We start from the raw sequence: 14,333 nt of genomic DNA, 5'->3' as shown, positions 1-14,333 counted from the left end.
TAGATGATTCCTAGTACAGGAATGTGAGTTAGTGAATTGGATTCTAGAGGTTGCCACTTGGGAATAGTCCGTATGTCATCCATGCATCAAGTACACATTTGTCTTCAAACCATCTTTCCAGTCTTCTGGTACTTGATTGTTGTCCTTCGTTCTTAAAGAGGACCAAAATGACATCACTATGTTGGAGTCAAGTTACAGTGCATCCACAGTACTCAGAAGTCAACAAAACTAAATAACTCAGTATCTACTCTTGAGTTTGAAAAGTCAGTGCTCTCACTGCCATTCCTTATTTCTCTTCTCTTTTAGGCTTCTACACAGGATGCATGAATAATCAAAGTGTAAAGGTATTAGGTCCCAGCTTGTTGCTTGTAGTATCCTGCTAGTATTTTGAATACGCTGAAATTGGTTCCATTCATTGCTGACATTTTAGTGAAAGTAGGTGGATCTGGTCATAGTAGAGCTGAGGTGTCCATTTTCCTACTGACACTAACAAATGTTCCTTGGGGAACTTCAAGCTCACCTTGACCTATCCCAAATATGAGTTAGTTAATCAGTCCACCAAGTCCAAGCTCCTTCATAGGTTGTAAAGGTACTTTCTTAAAAATTCTCATAGAATGATTAAGATATAATAGTAATTTGAGATCCTCTATCAAGGATAGCATTGTCTGAATTATCTATCTTCACCGTCACCTGAACATAGAGTCTTATGAGTTCAGGTGGAATAGATCCAAAATGAGTTGATGGTAAAGTCTTGGGGCCTGAGGCAATCTCCTTCCCTGGACCCTATCTTCTTTTACCAATGCTGGTTCCAGCCTCTGGAGGACTAGTGCTGCATTTTTTTTCACTAGTGCATTCCACATATATATATGGCTACCTAATCTACAACTATAACAGAAGATGAGTCTCCTTCTCTGGTTTATATTCTAGTGGAAGTGTTCTTGTATCTAGCCTTCATAGTCTACATTCGCTTGGTCCTTTACCTCACTAAGGAAAAAAGTTTTATCCACTGTTCTATCTCTAGCCTAATCCTCTATACTGGAGCAGCTAGGTGGTGCAATGCATAGAGTACCAGGCCTGGAATCAGGAAAATAAGTCTTCCTGAGTTCAAATATGGCCTCAGACACTTACTAGCTGTGTGACCATGGGTGAGTCACTTAACCCTGTTTCCCTTAGTTTCCTCATCTGTCAAATGAGCTGGAGAAGGAAATGGCAAACCACCGCAGTATTTTTGCCAAGAAAACCCCAAATGGGGTCACGAAATGTCAGACACAACTGAACAACAACAAATCCTCTGTGGTCTTCTGCCTTCAAATCTGCATCTGCAGGGTTTGTTATTGTTATTGTTTGTCCTTCATTTACAAAGAGACATGACATGACATCGCAGGGTGAAGTCTTGACTCGTGTGAATTTAGATTTAAATGAGGCAGGGTTGCACAAAGTCATCAGCCTCTCTCTTCCACAGCCATCGAAGTCCAGTAGCAGGACAGAAGTCTAGGTCCCTGGCTTTGCTTCCATAGCCCACACTGGAGCAGTAGAGGTTGAGTCCTTCTTTGCAGAGGTACTACACTTCTCTGTCCCTTAGTATATGCCACACCTCAATTGATTTTGGTGTCAGTAGTCAACTCAAGGTCAGTGATAAAGATCCCTGTGATTTTTACTATGATGTGAAAACAGAAGAATGGACACAGAGAGCACGGCTGGATCAGGGGCTTGTCTTAAAACCCCCAGTGCTGCTCCACCCACCTGCCCTTACATCTGCCCCTGAGTGTCTATCTTCTCTTAATTTTGAGCTTCAGGATGGTGTATTTAAGTTAACATTACTCATATTTTTGGATATCTTAAACATGGAATAATCTCTTGAAAATTTGAGTGCTGAATTGGTTGAAAAGTATTTTGGTATAATAGGTGTTGAAATGCACAGAGGTCTATTAGGTGTAGACATAGAGCATAAGTCTGATGATATAAAACATTGAAAAGAAATGTAAAAGACTTGGAGGATTGCAAAAAAAAATTAAGCCAGGGGAGACCACTCAGGAAGAATAGGGTCATTCAAATTATCTCTTAGGATATAGTATCTGAGAATTAATATGTGTTTTTCTCTCTGAGGAGGAGGAGCTGTTTTAAAAAATAGAAGCTCTTATGAAAAAAGAAGGCACACTCACAGAGAGCCATGTTTAACTCTAAGAAAAACATTTTCCCTGTAGGCAAGAGTGGGTAATGTTAACTTAAATAGTAAACATGAAAAGTTGCACAACAGCAAGGCTGTTGCACTCCAGATCTGCCTATTCTGTTATACCCCCAGGAATGCCTGCTCCATAATTAACAAATTTCCTTTTGCCTTCTTTTCTTTTTCAGTTTAGTTTTTTAATTAACAAAAATATTTTCTCTTTTCCACTTCTCTACCCTTTAAAACAAAACAAAGCAAAACCTTTGTGACAAATATGCATAGTTAAGCAAAACTAATTCCTGCATTGTGTTGGGACCCCCAGATGTAAGAAATGTTTATTGGTTCCCATTTACAGGTTTTTTTTTCCTTTGAAGCACATTTAAGGGGTATGTGCCCCACATGCAGCAGAATCATCCCTTGGAGATACTGGTCTTGTCCATGGTTGGCTGGCTTTTACCTCTTATATCAGTTAAGTCTAGGGATAGTTCATAGGGGAGCCAAGAGATCAGGTACCCTGCTTGACTTTGCCTATGCACTTCTTCCCCCAAGCAATATGGAGGACAAATTCTTCTCTTCTGGTTTTTCTTTCCTAGTTGTATTACAGAACAGACCAAAAAAGCCAAGTTCAAAGAAAGTATCTAGGGTATACTTGAGTTTCCTGTTTCTATAGTAATTCCATAATAATCCAAGCACAACTCTATTACATAATAATGCATACAATATAATATCTATGAGATTAGATTTTCCTCCTGGCATTAGAACCTCTGTTCTTCTTGTTTGCTGCATTAACTTTGTGCATTTATTTATAAACATTGGAATTTATGGGTTCTTTTTTTTCTGTTTTTTTTTTCCTATCTTTTGAACGTCAATAAATCTCAACAGCTATTCTTCTCATTGCAACTAATCTCTAAAGTGTGTAGTTTTGTTGATGTACACAGGCAGTTTTCTTTCCCTCTTTTTCAATTTAAAGTTCTTTTGACAGATTTAAGACATCAGGCAAATATATTCTTACCTCCTTTTGTTAGGTATGCTCCATTCCCAGAAGACTGTCCTTGCTATGTTTTAATCTATGCTCCAGAAATCCAGAAATTAGCTTTCTTGAAAATTACAGAGAATAAGAGAGATGCCATAAGAATTTTCAAGTAAAGAGAGAAAATGGAGTGTCCCAAGTATAAACCAGTGAACTTGATTTCAACTATTGGCAAAATTCTTAACTGTATTATCAAAGGGATAGTTAGTGAACACCTAGAAAAAGGCTGTACAAAGAAGCAGCCTAGCCTCATCAAGAACAGTTTATGTTAGACTAACCTTTTTATTTTCCTTTTTTAAAAAACAGTATTACTAAACTGATAAATCAGTAATGCTATAGTTAAAATTTACCTAGATTTTAGCAAAGCTCATGGCGAAGCCTCTCGTGCTATTCTTGTGGGGAAAGATGAAAAATTGTGGACTAGGCAATAGCAAAATTAGAGTTATTCAGAATATAAAATCTTAGTTTAAGAAAATTAACCTCATAAATTCAAGATGAAGTCATGATTAAATAGAAATTTGCCCGAAAAATATCCTAATTTGGTTTTAGTATGCTGTAAGCTCCATGTGAGCCAACAGTATGAATGTGCTTCATTTTCGAAGAGGACCAAAGACATAACAAGAATAATGTCCTGACTTGTGAGTGAACTGGATTTAAGTGAGGCAAAGCTTCACAAAATTGTCAGCCTCACTTTTTCCTCCAGAGTCATCGAAGTCTAGTGACAGAACAAAAGTCAAATAATTGGTAATGGTCCAGGATGCAGTGGATGACTTTGACCTTTCTGAATTAAGGTCGTTTCCCAGGCCCCAGTTTAAATTTGAAGTGATATCTTAAACTGTTTTCAGGTAGGTAGAGCATCCTAGAATGAATAGGTAATAGTCCTGCTATATGCTAACATAGCCATGTCTGGAGTATTATTCAATTCTGGGCACTACATTTTAGAAAGAACATTGATAAACTGGAAAGTATTCAGAGAAGGGCAACCAAAATGCTGTTGGGCTATGAGTCCATTCCATATGAGCATTAGTTGAAGGAACTGAGGGTATTTATACTAAATAAGAGAAGACTTAGGGGGAACATAATAGCTATCTTCAATTTTTTGAAGGGGTGTCAGGTGCAAGAGATACTAGTTTTGTTCTGTTCTGGCCCCAGGATGGGGGCAAGAGGGGACAGATGAAATCAGAATTTATGGGCAGAAGTTCCAAAGAGGCAAATTTGAGCTTGATGTGGGAAACATTTTCTAACATTTATAGCTAATCAAAAGTGGAATGTGCTATCTTGAAAGGTCATAAATTTTGAAGACTTCATTGGAAGTCTTCACACAAAGGATGACCACTTGTTGGGTATGTTGTAGTTCTTTTTCAAGTATAGATTTGATTAGATGACCACAGAATTCCATTCCAACTTTGAATTTCTGTGATTCTATGTGAAAAATACCCATCAGTAGTTGGAAAAGTAACTTTTTTTCCATTTTATTTCTTCTGATAATCACATACGCCTAGACATATGGAGCTACACGAAGAGAAACTGATGGAACAATAACTTGGAAATTTATCTTTAAGGGCAATAAGTCAGATTTGCATAGTTGAATAAAAGTTCTTTGACTCATATAATTTGATAACTGGAAAGATACCTCAAGATGTCATTTGTTTCATTCTCCTAGCTTCATGTAATCACCATCTCTATCAGTTTAAAACTTTTTTTTTTTTTTGCAAATCCTGTTGATGATATTCAAAGAGATAAAAAAGGAGAAAAGGTGGTCAAAATGACAAGTCCTTGAAGAATAAGCTAACAATTATAAAATTATTGAATGAAAGTTACTTATTGACTAAGAAGACAATATTTTAAATAATATAATACATTAATTTAAATTAGATATCTAACAAAAATAACCAGCTAATTGAAGCAGTAGCTTAATTATTTCTACTGAAAGATGTTAGAATTTGAATTTGTTTTCCTTTTAATTTTTGTAGGGATTTATCCTGCAATAAAATCCATGTTATTGAGAGACATACATTTGAACCATTACCTTTTTTGCAATTTTTGTAAGTAACAAATATTTATTTTATATTGAAAATGTTTCCATGTAATATGATCTTTGGCATTCGTTTTTAAAGAGAATTAAAATTTTGTTACTGGAAAACTAGTAGACTACTAAAAAAAAATCTATAATAAAAATGTAGACTGGAGAAATTACATTAGAAAAACAAAGATCAACAATTATTTTGTTAATAAATAATCAACAATAATTTAGTTAGTGCTTTCATTCTTTCAACAAGCATTTATTAAGTGGCTACTGTGTACCAAGCACTATGTTAGGAACTTGGGATAATTCAAAGACCAAAATGAAATTGTCTTAGCCTCAAGGAGTTTACATTTGATTGGGAAGAAACAATATAAATATAAGTAAATGCAAAATATATAGAAATATATTTTCTGCAGTGGGGAGAACACTAGCAACTGGGGAGATCAGGATAGGACTCTCTCTAGTGGGAAGTGGTACTTGAACCAAGCCTTTGAGGAAGGAAGGTTTCTATCTGGCAGAGGAAGGAGTTCATTCCAGGAATAGAGGAGTATTCATTCTATGTCTAACACTAAAGTATATGTGTGAATATGAAAATACAAATCATATAATTTTAAAACTGGAAGTGACCTTTGACCTTATCCAGCCCACTCTATCCCTTCCCCTTATTTCAGAGGTGAGAAAATATGGTCCCAAAGAGACTGTCATCTATTTCAGTGGCTTCTTGGTAGAGTAAAATGAATTTACCAAAGAAGTGAAATGACTTGCCCTGTTTACATATCTAGTTAGTTGTAGAGTTAAGATTATTATAAATGAATAATATCTTGTACAGTAGCATGTGTCCAGTGGATACTAATTAAATATTAAATCAACTAAATTAATGTTATGGAGTAGTAGGTAAATGTTTTACTACACTCACATATAAATTAGGACACCAATAAATGCACTGAAAGAAGATATTTTTGCTTTTATCTTTTTATAGAAACCTTAGTTGCAATTTACTCAAAAAACTCAGTTATGGAACATTTCAAGCCTGGCACGAAATGCAGTTTTTGCGGAAGTTGTAAGTGTAATAAAATAGATATGTAAAAATTATTTACTAGATTTTGCACCTTTGTTAGTTATGTTTTCATCCAGCACTTCCTAAACTGTGAGTCGAGAGCCCATATGGGGTCATGTAACTGAACGTGGGGGTTGCAAAAAATATGGTAACAGTAAAAGGTTTCTGAATGCGCAACGACGAACAACTAACTCCAAATCAAGTGCTAATGAATTCTAAGTGTTTCTGGCAGTACTTGCCCATGTTGCATTGCATGCACATGGCTTCCCTGCAGCCTTGGTTCTGAACATACAACATGCTCAGTTTGCACTGCACATGCCATCATGCCACGCAGCACCAACAAACATCTCCAGAAATACCTCGGCTCAGATTCGATACTATTGTCTTTAATAAATGGTCAAATTATATGTATGCCAAATAATTGTTTTAAAATAAACTTCTTTATGATTTGTTATCAGTAAATGTTTGATTTGTATACCTATTTTATATACTTATATACCCGGGATTGCATAGAAATTTCTTGGTTGAAAAGGGGTTATGAGTGGAAAAAGTTTGAGAAGCACTGTCAAGAACCTTGAGAGGTAGACTGTCATGATGTACATTTTACAGATGAGGAAACTAAGGTACAAAGAGGCTAATAGACTTGCCCAATTCATAAATTTAAATCTCCATTAATATAAAACATCAATACCTGCTTTAGCTTAGGGCAAACCTTTGGAATTGATGAACCATCCTCCCATGCTAGTTACAGTATTGTAGTAATGATCAAGTTTTGCTTTTTTGAAACACATTTGTGGCATTTTAGAAGTTCAACTTCTGACTCCATGACACTAGATCAGGTTGGAAGGAGTTGAGGTGGGCTTCAGAGAAGCTGAACATTTTGTATGTCATATTTTTGCATCTCATTATTTGGTCCAATGCAAAATACAAAGCTATTTGTATGCAAATATGTTTGAAAAATACAAAGCTTGCTAAGTGTACATGAAATGCTTGACTGAAATGACGGCCACATGCTATACCCTCTTAATCAGCTATCAAGATTCTGGTGTACTGAGAAGAAGGAGTTTAAAAAAAAAAAACTTTACATGGTGTAAGTGGATTATATTTCTCTGTTGTTAAATACCACATCTTCTTCACACTCTACCAAGAAGCTGTTGACACTGATGTCTTCAAAACTTGCCTTACCATTACCCAGTATCCCAGATAATTCTGAGTCTGTAATCTGAGTTTATTTGTGATATCTTTACAGGAGTTATTTGATCACATTCAATAAGTACACAGTAACAGGAGGGGGACCCAACGGTACATCTATTGTCTCTGCCTTCATTTTATAAAGAATTTCCGAAATGGAAAAAGAGCAAATTTGCCAGACTGCAATGGCAAGGATTAGGACTAGCTATGGTGGAGAGAAAGAGATCTTGATTCTTGGACTTAGCGGTCTAAAGAAAGCTAAATCCCTAGCTAATGTCAGTTACCTGCAAAGGATTAGTAAAATCAAATTAGTAAATTAAATTAGTAAAATCAAATAAGACATAACAGAGGGGTGATCCTTACTTTGGCTTGCAGCCAAAACAATAGACACAAATTTACCTTACATGGTTTCATTTACTATAGTGAAATGAGAGGTTTTATTGCTTCTTTTTCCTCAGATAAACCTCCAAGGGAGGCTGTATTGAGCCTAAATTTCTCACACAGGTTAGCACCATGAGAGATTTTCTTGAAAGGTAGAAGAATATGATCTTCTTAGTATCTTAAAAGGGCAATAATCAGGCATTAAGTAATTATCACCCAGTATCATGAATGTATCACCTGGCATGAGTGAATAGCAAATGTCATCTTAACAAGTTAGAATTACATAAGCCAAGAGGCCATCTCGGTGGGCATCTTAATAGGTGCCTGAAACCCAAATCAAATATATGTCAAGTTATATACAGTGTCCCAAAATCCTTAGTGCCATTTTAAACTTTAATAGCTTAGTAAATTAGTAAAATACCATTCTTTTAATGGTAGCAATAATCATATATCTTTCAACTGAAGTCAGGACTGAAATATGGTATGCAAAACCTATAGTACTTGTTATTCCTTAATATTGAGTATATTTTTTTTCCTGGCTTTAAAGTACTTCTCCTTTATTAACCTACACAGGCCCAGACTGATGACTTATTTTTGAATTTTTCAGTTAATGTAGTGATTCTTAGAAGAGTGATCTTCATGGTCATAAAAACTAAAGTCTGATACTTTGAAAAGATATACAGGCATAGTAACTACTTGCTTTTATATAATACTTTATAATTCTCAAAGTCCTTTGAAATTATTTGTCCCATTTAATCCTTGAGATGACCCTGTCAGGTATATAGCGTAGGTATTATTATGTTCCCATTTTTCTAATGAGGAAACGAAGGCTCAGAAAAGTTAAGGACCACATTTATGGTAATATAGGTCAGAGCTGGGGTTTTAACCCATTCTTTCTGATTTAGTCTAGTGTTCTTTTTGCTACTTCACCTTGCCTTGCAAACGTCCAGGTTCCATGCTGTTTCTCTGTGGCACCCTAATCCCTGAGCATTGAAAATGAGAGAAAATTCAAAACATTCTCATTTATAATTCTTTGCCTCTTTCTATTAAGATTGCCAGTCCAACAGTTGTGGCAACTTTGTGAAAGTGATAATTTAGACTCTTATTGATCTCTTCTTGTCCCCCTAGTTCTCTGACAATGATATATGGACAGAAGGGGGTGTGTGTGTGTGTGTGTGTGTGTGTGTGTGTGTGTGTGTGTGTATCTGTGCCTGTGTCTGTGTAGATGAAGGGACTTCCATAATGCAAGACTTCATAATGTATAGACATAAAAGATAGTCTTTTAGTTTTGGACTGTAACTACTATTCAAGAAGCCTAATGATTGTGACTGCCTCTTAACCTCAGTCTGCCTTAAGGCAGGATCTAAAAGATTTTCCCTTTCTTCTCTTCTGTCTGATTGCCAGGCAACAGGCTGGCCTGCCTGCTATTTTTTTTTTTTTTTTTTTTTTTGCTTTTTGGTGAGGCGATCGGGATTAAGTGACTTGCCCAGGGTCACACAGCTAGTAAGTGTCATGTGTCTGAGGCCAAATTTGAACTCAGGTCTTCCTGACTCCAAGGCTGGAGCTCTGTCCACTGCGCCACCTAGCTACCCCCTACTTTTTTTTTTTTCCCAGCAGTCCATGACTATGCTGGGTAATACTAATAATATGTTATATTTGGATAGTGTTTTTAAAGTTTAAACTATTTTGCAATGCTTTACCATCTTTCTCATTTGACATTGCTTGAAGCTGTATCTCCAGAATCTAGATTAAGGCATTTTATTTTACAAAGCCACTAACCAGACATCAAATGATTCTAATTTATTGTTTTTGCCAAACTGAGCTGCATTTGGGTTGATACTCCAACCCTAGTTCAGTCTACCTGGTGTCAGTTTCCTTTTGGATAGCAGTAGAAACACATAAGGGTTAAAAACTTTAGAAGTAATGAAATTACTTTTTGTTATGAAATGGAATCCTGGCAACTTCTGCATATATACAGTAAAACATGAATATTACAAATGAATGACCAAGGTCTAGTCTATCCGTCAGTATAGTGTAGGATACCTTAAAAGTCTTATTTTGTTTCATTTGTAATGACTTGGAAGCCCCAGTGTTGCCAATACCTGGTGATTATTCCAAGTAACTAAAATTTGCTAACATATATTAATGTTAGGAAAGATTCATATTTTCTTCTTCAGTTGCATTTCATTCTTTCAACTTCTTTAACATGACAGCTTTAAAAAAAAGTCTTTGTAGTCTTTTGTGGTTTTTCCCCTGACCGCCATATTTAATACAACTTTTAAGACTTAGTTTTATCAGTCCCTGTAATGGGCTTGATGGTCCTTCTGAATCTGTGATAACTTCACACACAATTTGAAATGACAATATACCTGGGCCACTACAAATTAGCCCAAAATTTTTAATACAGTTTTGCAAGCCATTTCCCATGCAGCTTCTTTATACATTCCTTTGTTGTAGTGTCCAAATACCATCGGCATTTCAGCTTTTTTTGTAACCTTTTCTCTACCCTCATGTTATTTGAATATTTAGGAATTAGCTCTTAGCTGGGAACAAAGACTCCTCCTGGAGATGATTTGAGTACAATCACAAGTAGCCCAAAGCTATTAAATTTCCAAGTCATATGATCATTGTACATTCCAAGTTTCTGTTCATTGATCAGGAACCATTAAAAAGAAAAAAAGTGGGGCAGCTAGGTGGCTCAGTAGATAGAGTACTGGCCCTGAAGTCAGGAGAACCTGAGTTCAAATCCAGCCTCAGACCAAACACTTAACACTAGCTGTGTGACCCTGGGCAAGTCACTTAACCCTGATTGCCTAAAAAACAAAGCCCCCCCCCAAAAAGTTTAAAAACTTTAGAAAATCAACCAATTTGTTTCAACAAGAAGGTTTTCCCGGGTTCTTTCCAGGGAAGTAATTAAAATGTAGGATAATCATTCCAGATTCAATAACCTCTTTTCCTGAGAAAGGGCTTACAACAAGGCAATCATCTCTTAGAATGTTATCTTGTGTGAGAAGCTACATAGACAAAAAAAGGGAAAAGGTTAATTTTTTCTGATACTTTTAGATATACTTCAGCTATGTTGAGATCATTCTGTCTCTTTCTTTGACCACCTGTCTCCAATTTTTTCTGCCCCTTAAATGTTAGTATAGATAGTCACTACCTGCTTTGGACATTTTTTCAGCTGAAGCTGTCAGGATTTCAATATATGCAGGACAGTGGTGACATGCTTCAGTCCTCAATTCTTTTCTGTCTCCTCAGTTAATAGAGAGGAAATGTAGCCCATCTGTCTGGACCTGTGTAGAAGGATTTGGAGAAAAAAAAAAAAATAGCAGGTAAGAAACGTTCCCTTATTTTGTGAGCTGCCTCACTTAATTGCTCCCATATTATGCAGTAGAAGACATAAAGAAAAACAAAAATTAGTTGTCCCAGGTTAAAAAAAATACTTAAAAATAATTTAGGAGAGAATTTCTTCATCTTTGAAAATCTGGAACATTCTTTGTGTTTGGATTAAAATGTATGATACAGGTCACTCTCACAAAGATACAGCTGGGGTCTAGTAAAAGAAACACGGAACTGATCTATGTGACTTGGCTGAGTCACCTGACTTCTTTAGACCTGAGTTTCCTCATTGGTAAAATGAGGGGGTCAGTACAGATATTCTCTAACATTCTTTCCAGCTCTAAGAGTCTATTATTCTGTGACTTTAAACCCATCACTCACTAGCTTTTGAGTTCCAGAAGACAGCAGCAGTTAGAGTCTAGGCAGCCAGGATGCATAGGTAGTTCCCAGTGTGGGCAGCCCATTCTACCTTTTGCTTAGCTTAAATCTTGGCAAAAGAGAAAATATACAAGAGTCACTGGTGAAAACACAAGGAAATATGGAATAGGACCATATTCTGTTCTTCTATTTTTGATTTTTGTCTTTTGCTAAATTATTTAAACAATTAACATTAGATATAATGAATAGTATTTGATTTTTTTAAAATTCAGTTTTGATTTCAGTTCCTAATTTTCTTCTTTCTTCTTCCCCCTCCTGCACCCATTGATAAAGCAAGAAAAGCAAAATTCATAACAAGTATGTATGGTCATGCAAAATAAATTCCTTCATTAGTCATGTCCAAAAAAAAAAAAAAGAGAAGAAAATATACTTCAATCTGGACTCTTGAGTCTATTGGCTCTCTTATCTGGAGGTGGATATGTTGCATATTTCGTCATGAGTCCTTTGGAATTGTGGATGGTCATTGTGTTGATCACAGTTCCTAAGTCTTTCGAAGTTGATTATCTTTACAATATTGTTGTTATTGTATAGAGTAATCTCCTAGTTAGGCTCACTTCACTTTGTATCAGTTCATACAAGCCTTCCCTGAAACCATTCCTTTCATCATTTCTTACAGCATTATAGCATTCCATCACATTCACATACCACAATTGTTCAGCCATTCCCTAATCTATGGGCATCTCCTCAGATTCCAGTTCTCTGCCACAACAAAAAGAACTGCTATAGATATTTTGGTACATATGGGTCTTTTTCTTCTTTCTTTGATCTGTTTGGGGGGATAGATCTAATGGCAATATTACTGAGTCAAAGGATATACAAAGTTTGATAACTTTTTGAGCACAGTACCAAATTGCTTTACAGAATGGCTGGACTAATTCACAATTCCACCAACAGTGCATTAGTGTTCACACAATACACACACACACACACACACACACACACAGCATTTGTCATCTTCTTTTTTGTCAATTTAGCCAATCTAATAGGGGTTGGTACCTTAGAATTGTTTTAATTAATGAGTAGTATTTGATAAATATATTTAGTAAAGATAACTTTGCTTCCTAGAGGTTGAATTGCCCTACCTCTAGTTCCTACCTTTTCAGACTTTCTTGGGTAACTATTCCCGAGGTAGGAGTAGATCAGAAACATCTTCTGGATCCCTCATTTGTCCCTGAGAACTCCCTTCCCAGGATGCTCTCCCAGAGCTGGTTGATCCTAGGCTTCTCTGTAGGCATAGCAAATATGATAACAACCCACACTTTTATCCATTCTCCCTATCATACCCAAAGCAGTCCATTTGCATGCTCTCAGATTCAGGCCTGAAGTCCTACAGTCAGTTACATTTATTAATAGCCTAGGTAAAAATCATCAAATTTTGTTAATCAAACATACAGGGAATGTTCAGTTAGAGGGGGTTGTTAATATTCTACTCTGGACTACAGGACCGTTTTGGCAAACTAGAAAAGTCTTACCCAAAAGGAATGAAATTTACCATGAAAAAAGTACAAGGCATTACACTTAGAAACCCAGCTTCCTAACAAAGCAGTGGAGATCCTGCTGCATCTGGAGTTTGAAGATCTGGATTCAGATCCCTGCTCCCATCCCTTGCCAGCCTGCTTGACCTTGGGTAGCACTTAACCTCCCTGGACTTTCGTTTCCTCGTCTGTAAAATGAGGGGCTTGGACTAAATGGCCTCTAAGGTCCCTTTAAATTCCATAATCTCAATATAAAGTGGAAGAAAGGCTAGTTAAGAAGGAATAATGTGCTGGTAGGAATGGGTATGCAGAAGATGAAGCACGGAGTGTGGTGGTTGTGCAGCTAACAGAGTGTGAGGAAGAGCAGCAAAGAGATCTCGAAGCCTGGGCTGGAAGTGGTTATGGGGATGGACCAAGAACATAGAGGGAACTGGCTAACAGCACCTTGGACGTAAACCAAAGAGAGTCTGGAAGGACTTGCTGCCGCTGAAAAGATATTTAGAGCAGAAACTGCTTTGACAAATACGTGGCAAGATAATGCTCTTTCCTAAGGTAGCATAACAACATCAAGAATCTAGATTTTCAGAAGTTAACAGTATTATGAGAAGCAAAAGTAGTTCTGTTTAGATCTCTGGAAGAGTGTACCTAGGAAAGGCATGGTAGGTGGGATAGAAACATTACAAGATAGCCCCCACTCCCCACCCCCACCCCCATGACATGCTTTAACTTTAGGCAAGTAGCTTTACCTATGTGTATAGTTTCTCATTTACAAGGCTTAATTCTCCAGTGATTAATTAGCATTCTATATTCTTATAGGACTATAACCATCCTTCTTAAATCTATAAATGATCGTGTATAAAAATTTGATAATAGATAATTATGGGAAAGAAAAATGAAGACAGCAAATGAAATAGATCACAGGATACCCCAAATGGGTGGGTGACTTTATGAAAACCAGTTAATTCTGAATCATAGTATTCTCAGAATTGAAGTTACCACCTAAACCCCATTGTTATGATGTTTTCCTTAAGGGAATTTATAATGGTTTTACCTCTTGAATAATGTCAGAAGCAGGGGTTTTTTTTTGGGAGGAGGGGCTTTTTATCAGGAAACAAAATTGTCCTAGCCTGTAAGATGCAGCTTATATTCTCCTGGAGTTAATCAATGGATAATAGTAAAATTCTTTAAAGATAAAAATAAATGTATCTCTGTGCTCTGAAGGAAAAAGA

General features: G+C 36.4%; 1 protein-coding gene across 1 annotated transcript in view; it reads left to right on the top strand.

Moving 5' to 3' along the window:
• Positions 1-14,333, top strand: part of LOC114050915 (leucine-rich repeat-containing protein 37A2-like) — a 77,755-nt gene that overhangs the window by 15,294 nt on the left and 48,128 nt on the right. The window contains exons 4-5 of the mRNA XM_027872964.1: positions 5,171-5,242; positions 6,203-6,283. Of these exons, the coding sequence (XP_027728765.1) occupies positions 5,171-5,242; positions 6,203-6,283 (153 nt within the window). The remainder of the gene's footprint in view (positions 1-5,170; positions 5,243-6,202; positions 6,284-14,333) is intronic.

This window comes from Vombatus ursinus, unplaced genomic scaffold (assembly GCF_900497805.2).
Source record: "Vombatus ursinus unplaced genomic scaffold, bare-nosed wombat genome assembly UNPS02014801.1, whole genome shotgun sequence".
In the NCBI taxonomy this organism is placed as follows: Eukaryota; Metazoa; Chordata; class Mammalia; order Diprotodontia; family Vombatidae; genus Vombatus; species Vombatus ursinus.
This window is presented reverse-complemented; position numbering and strand designations above follow the sequence as displayed.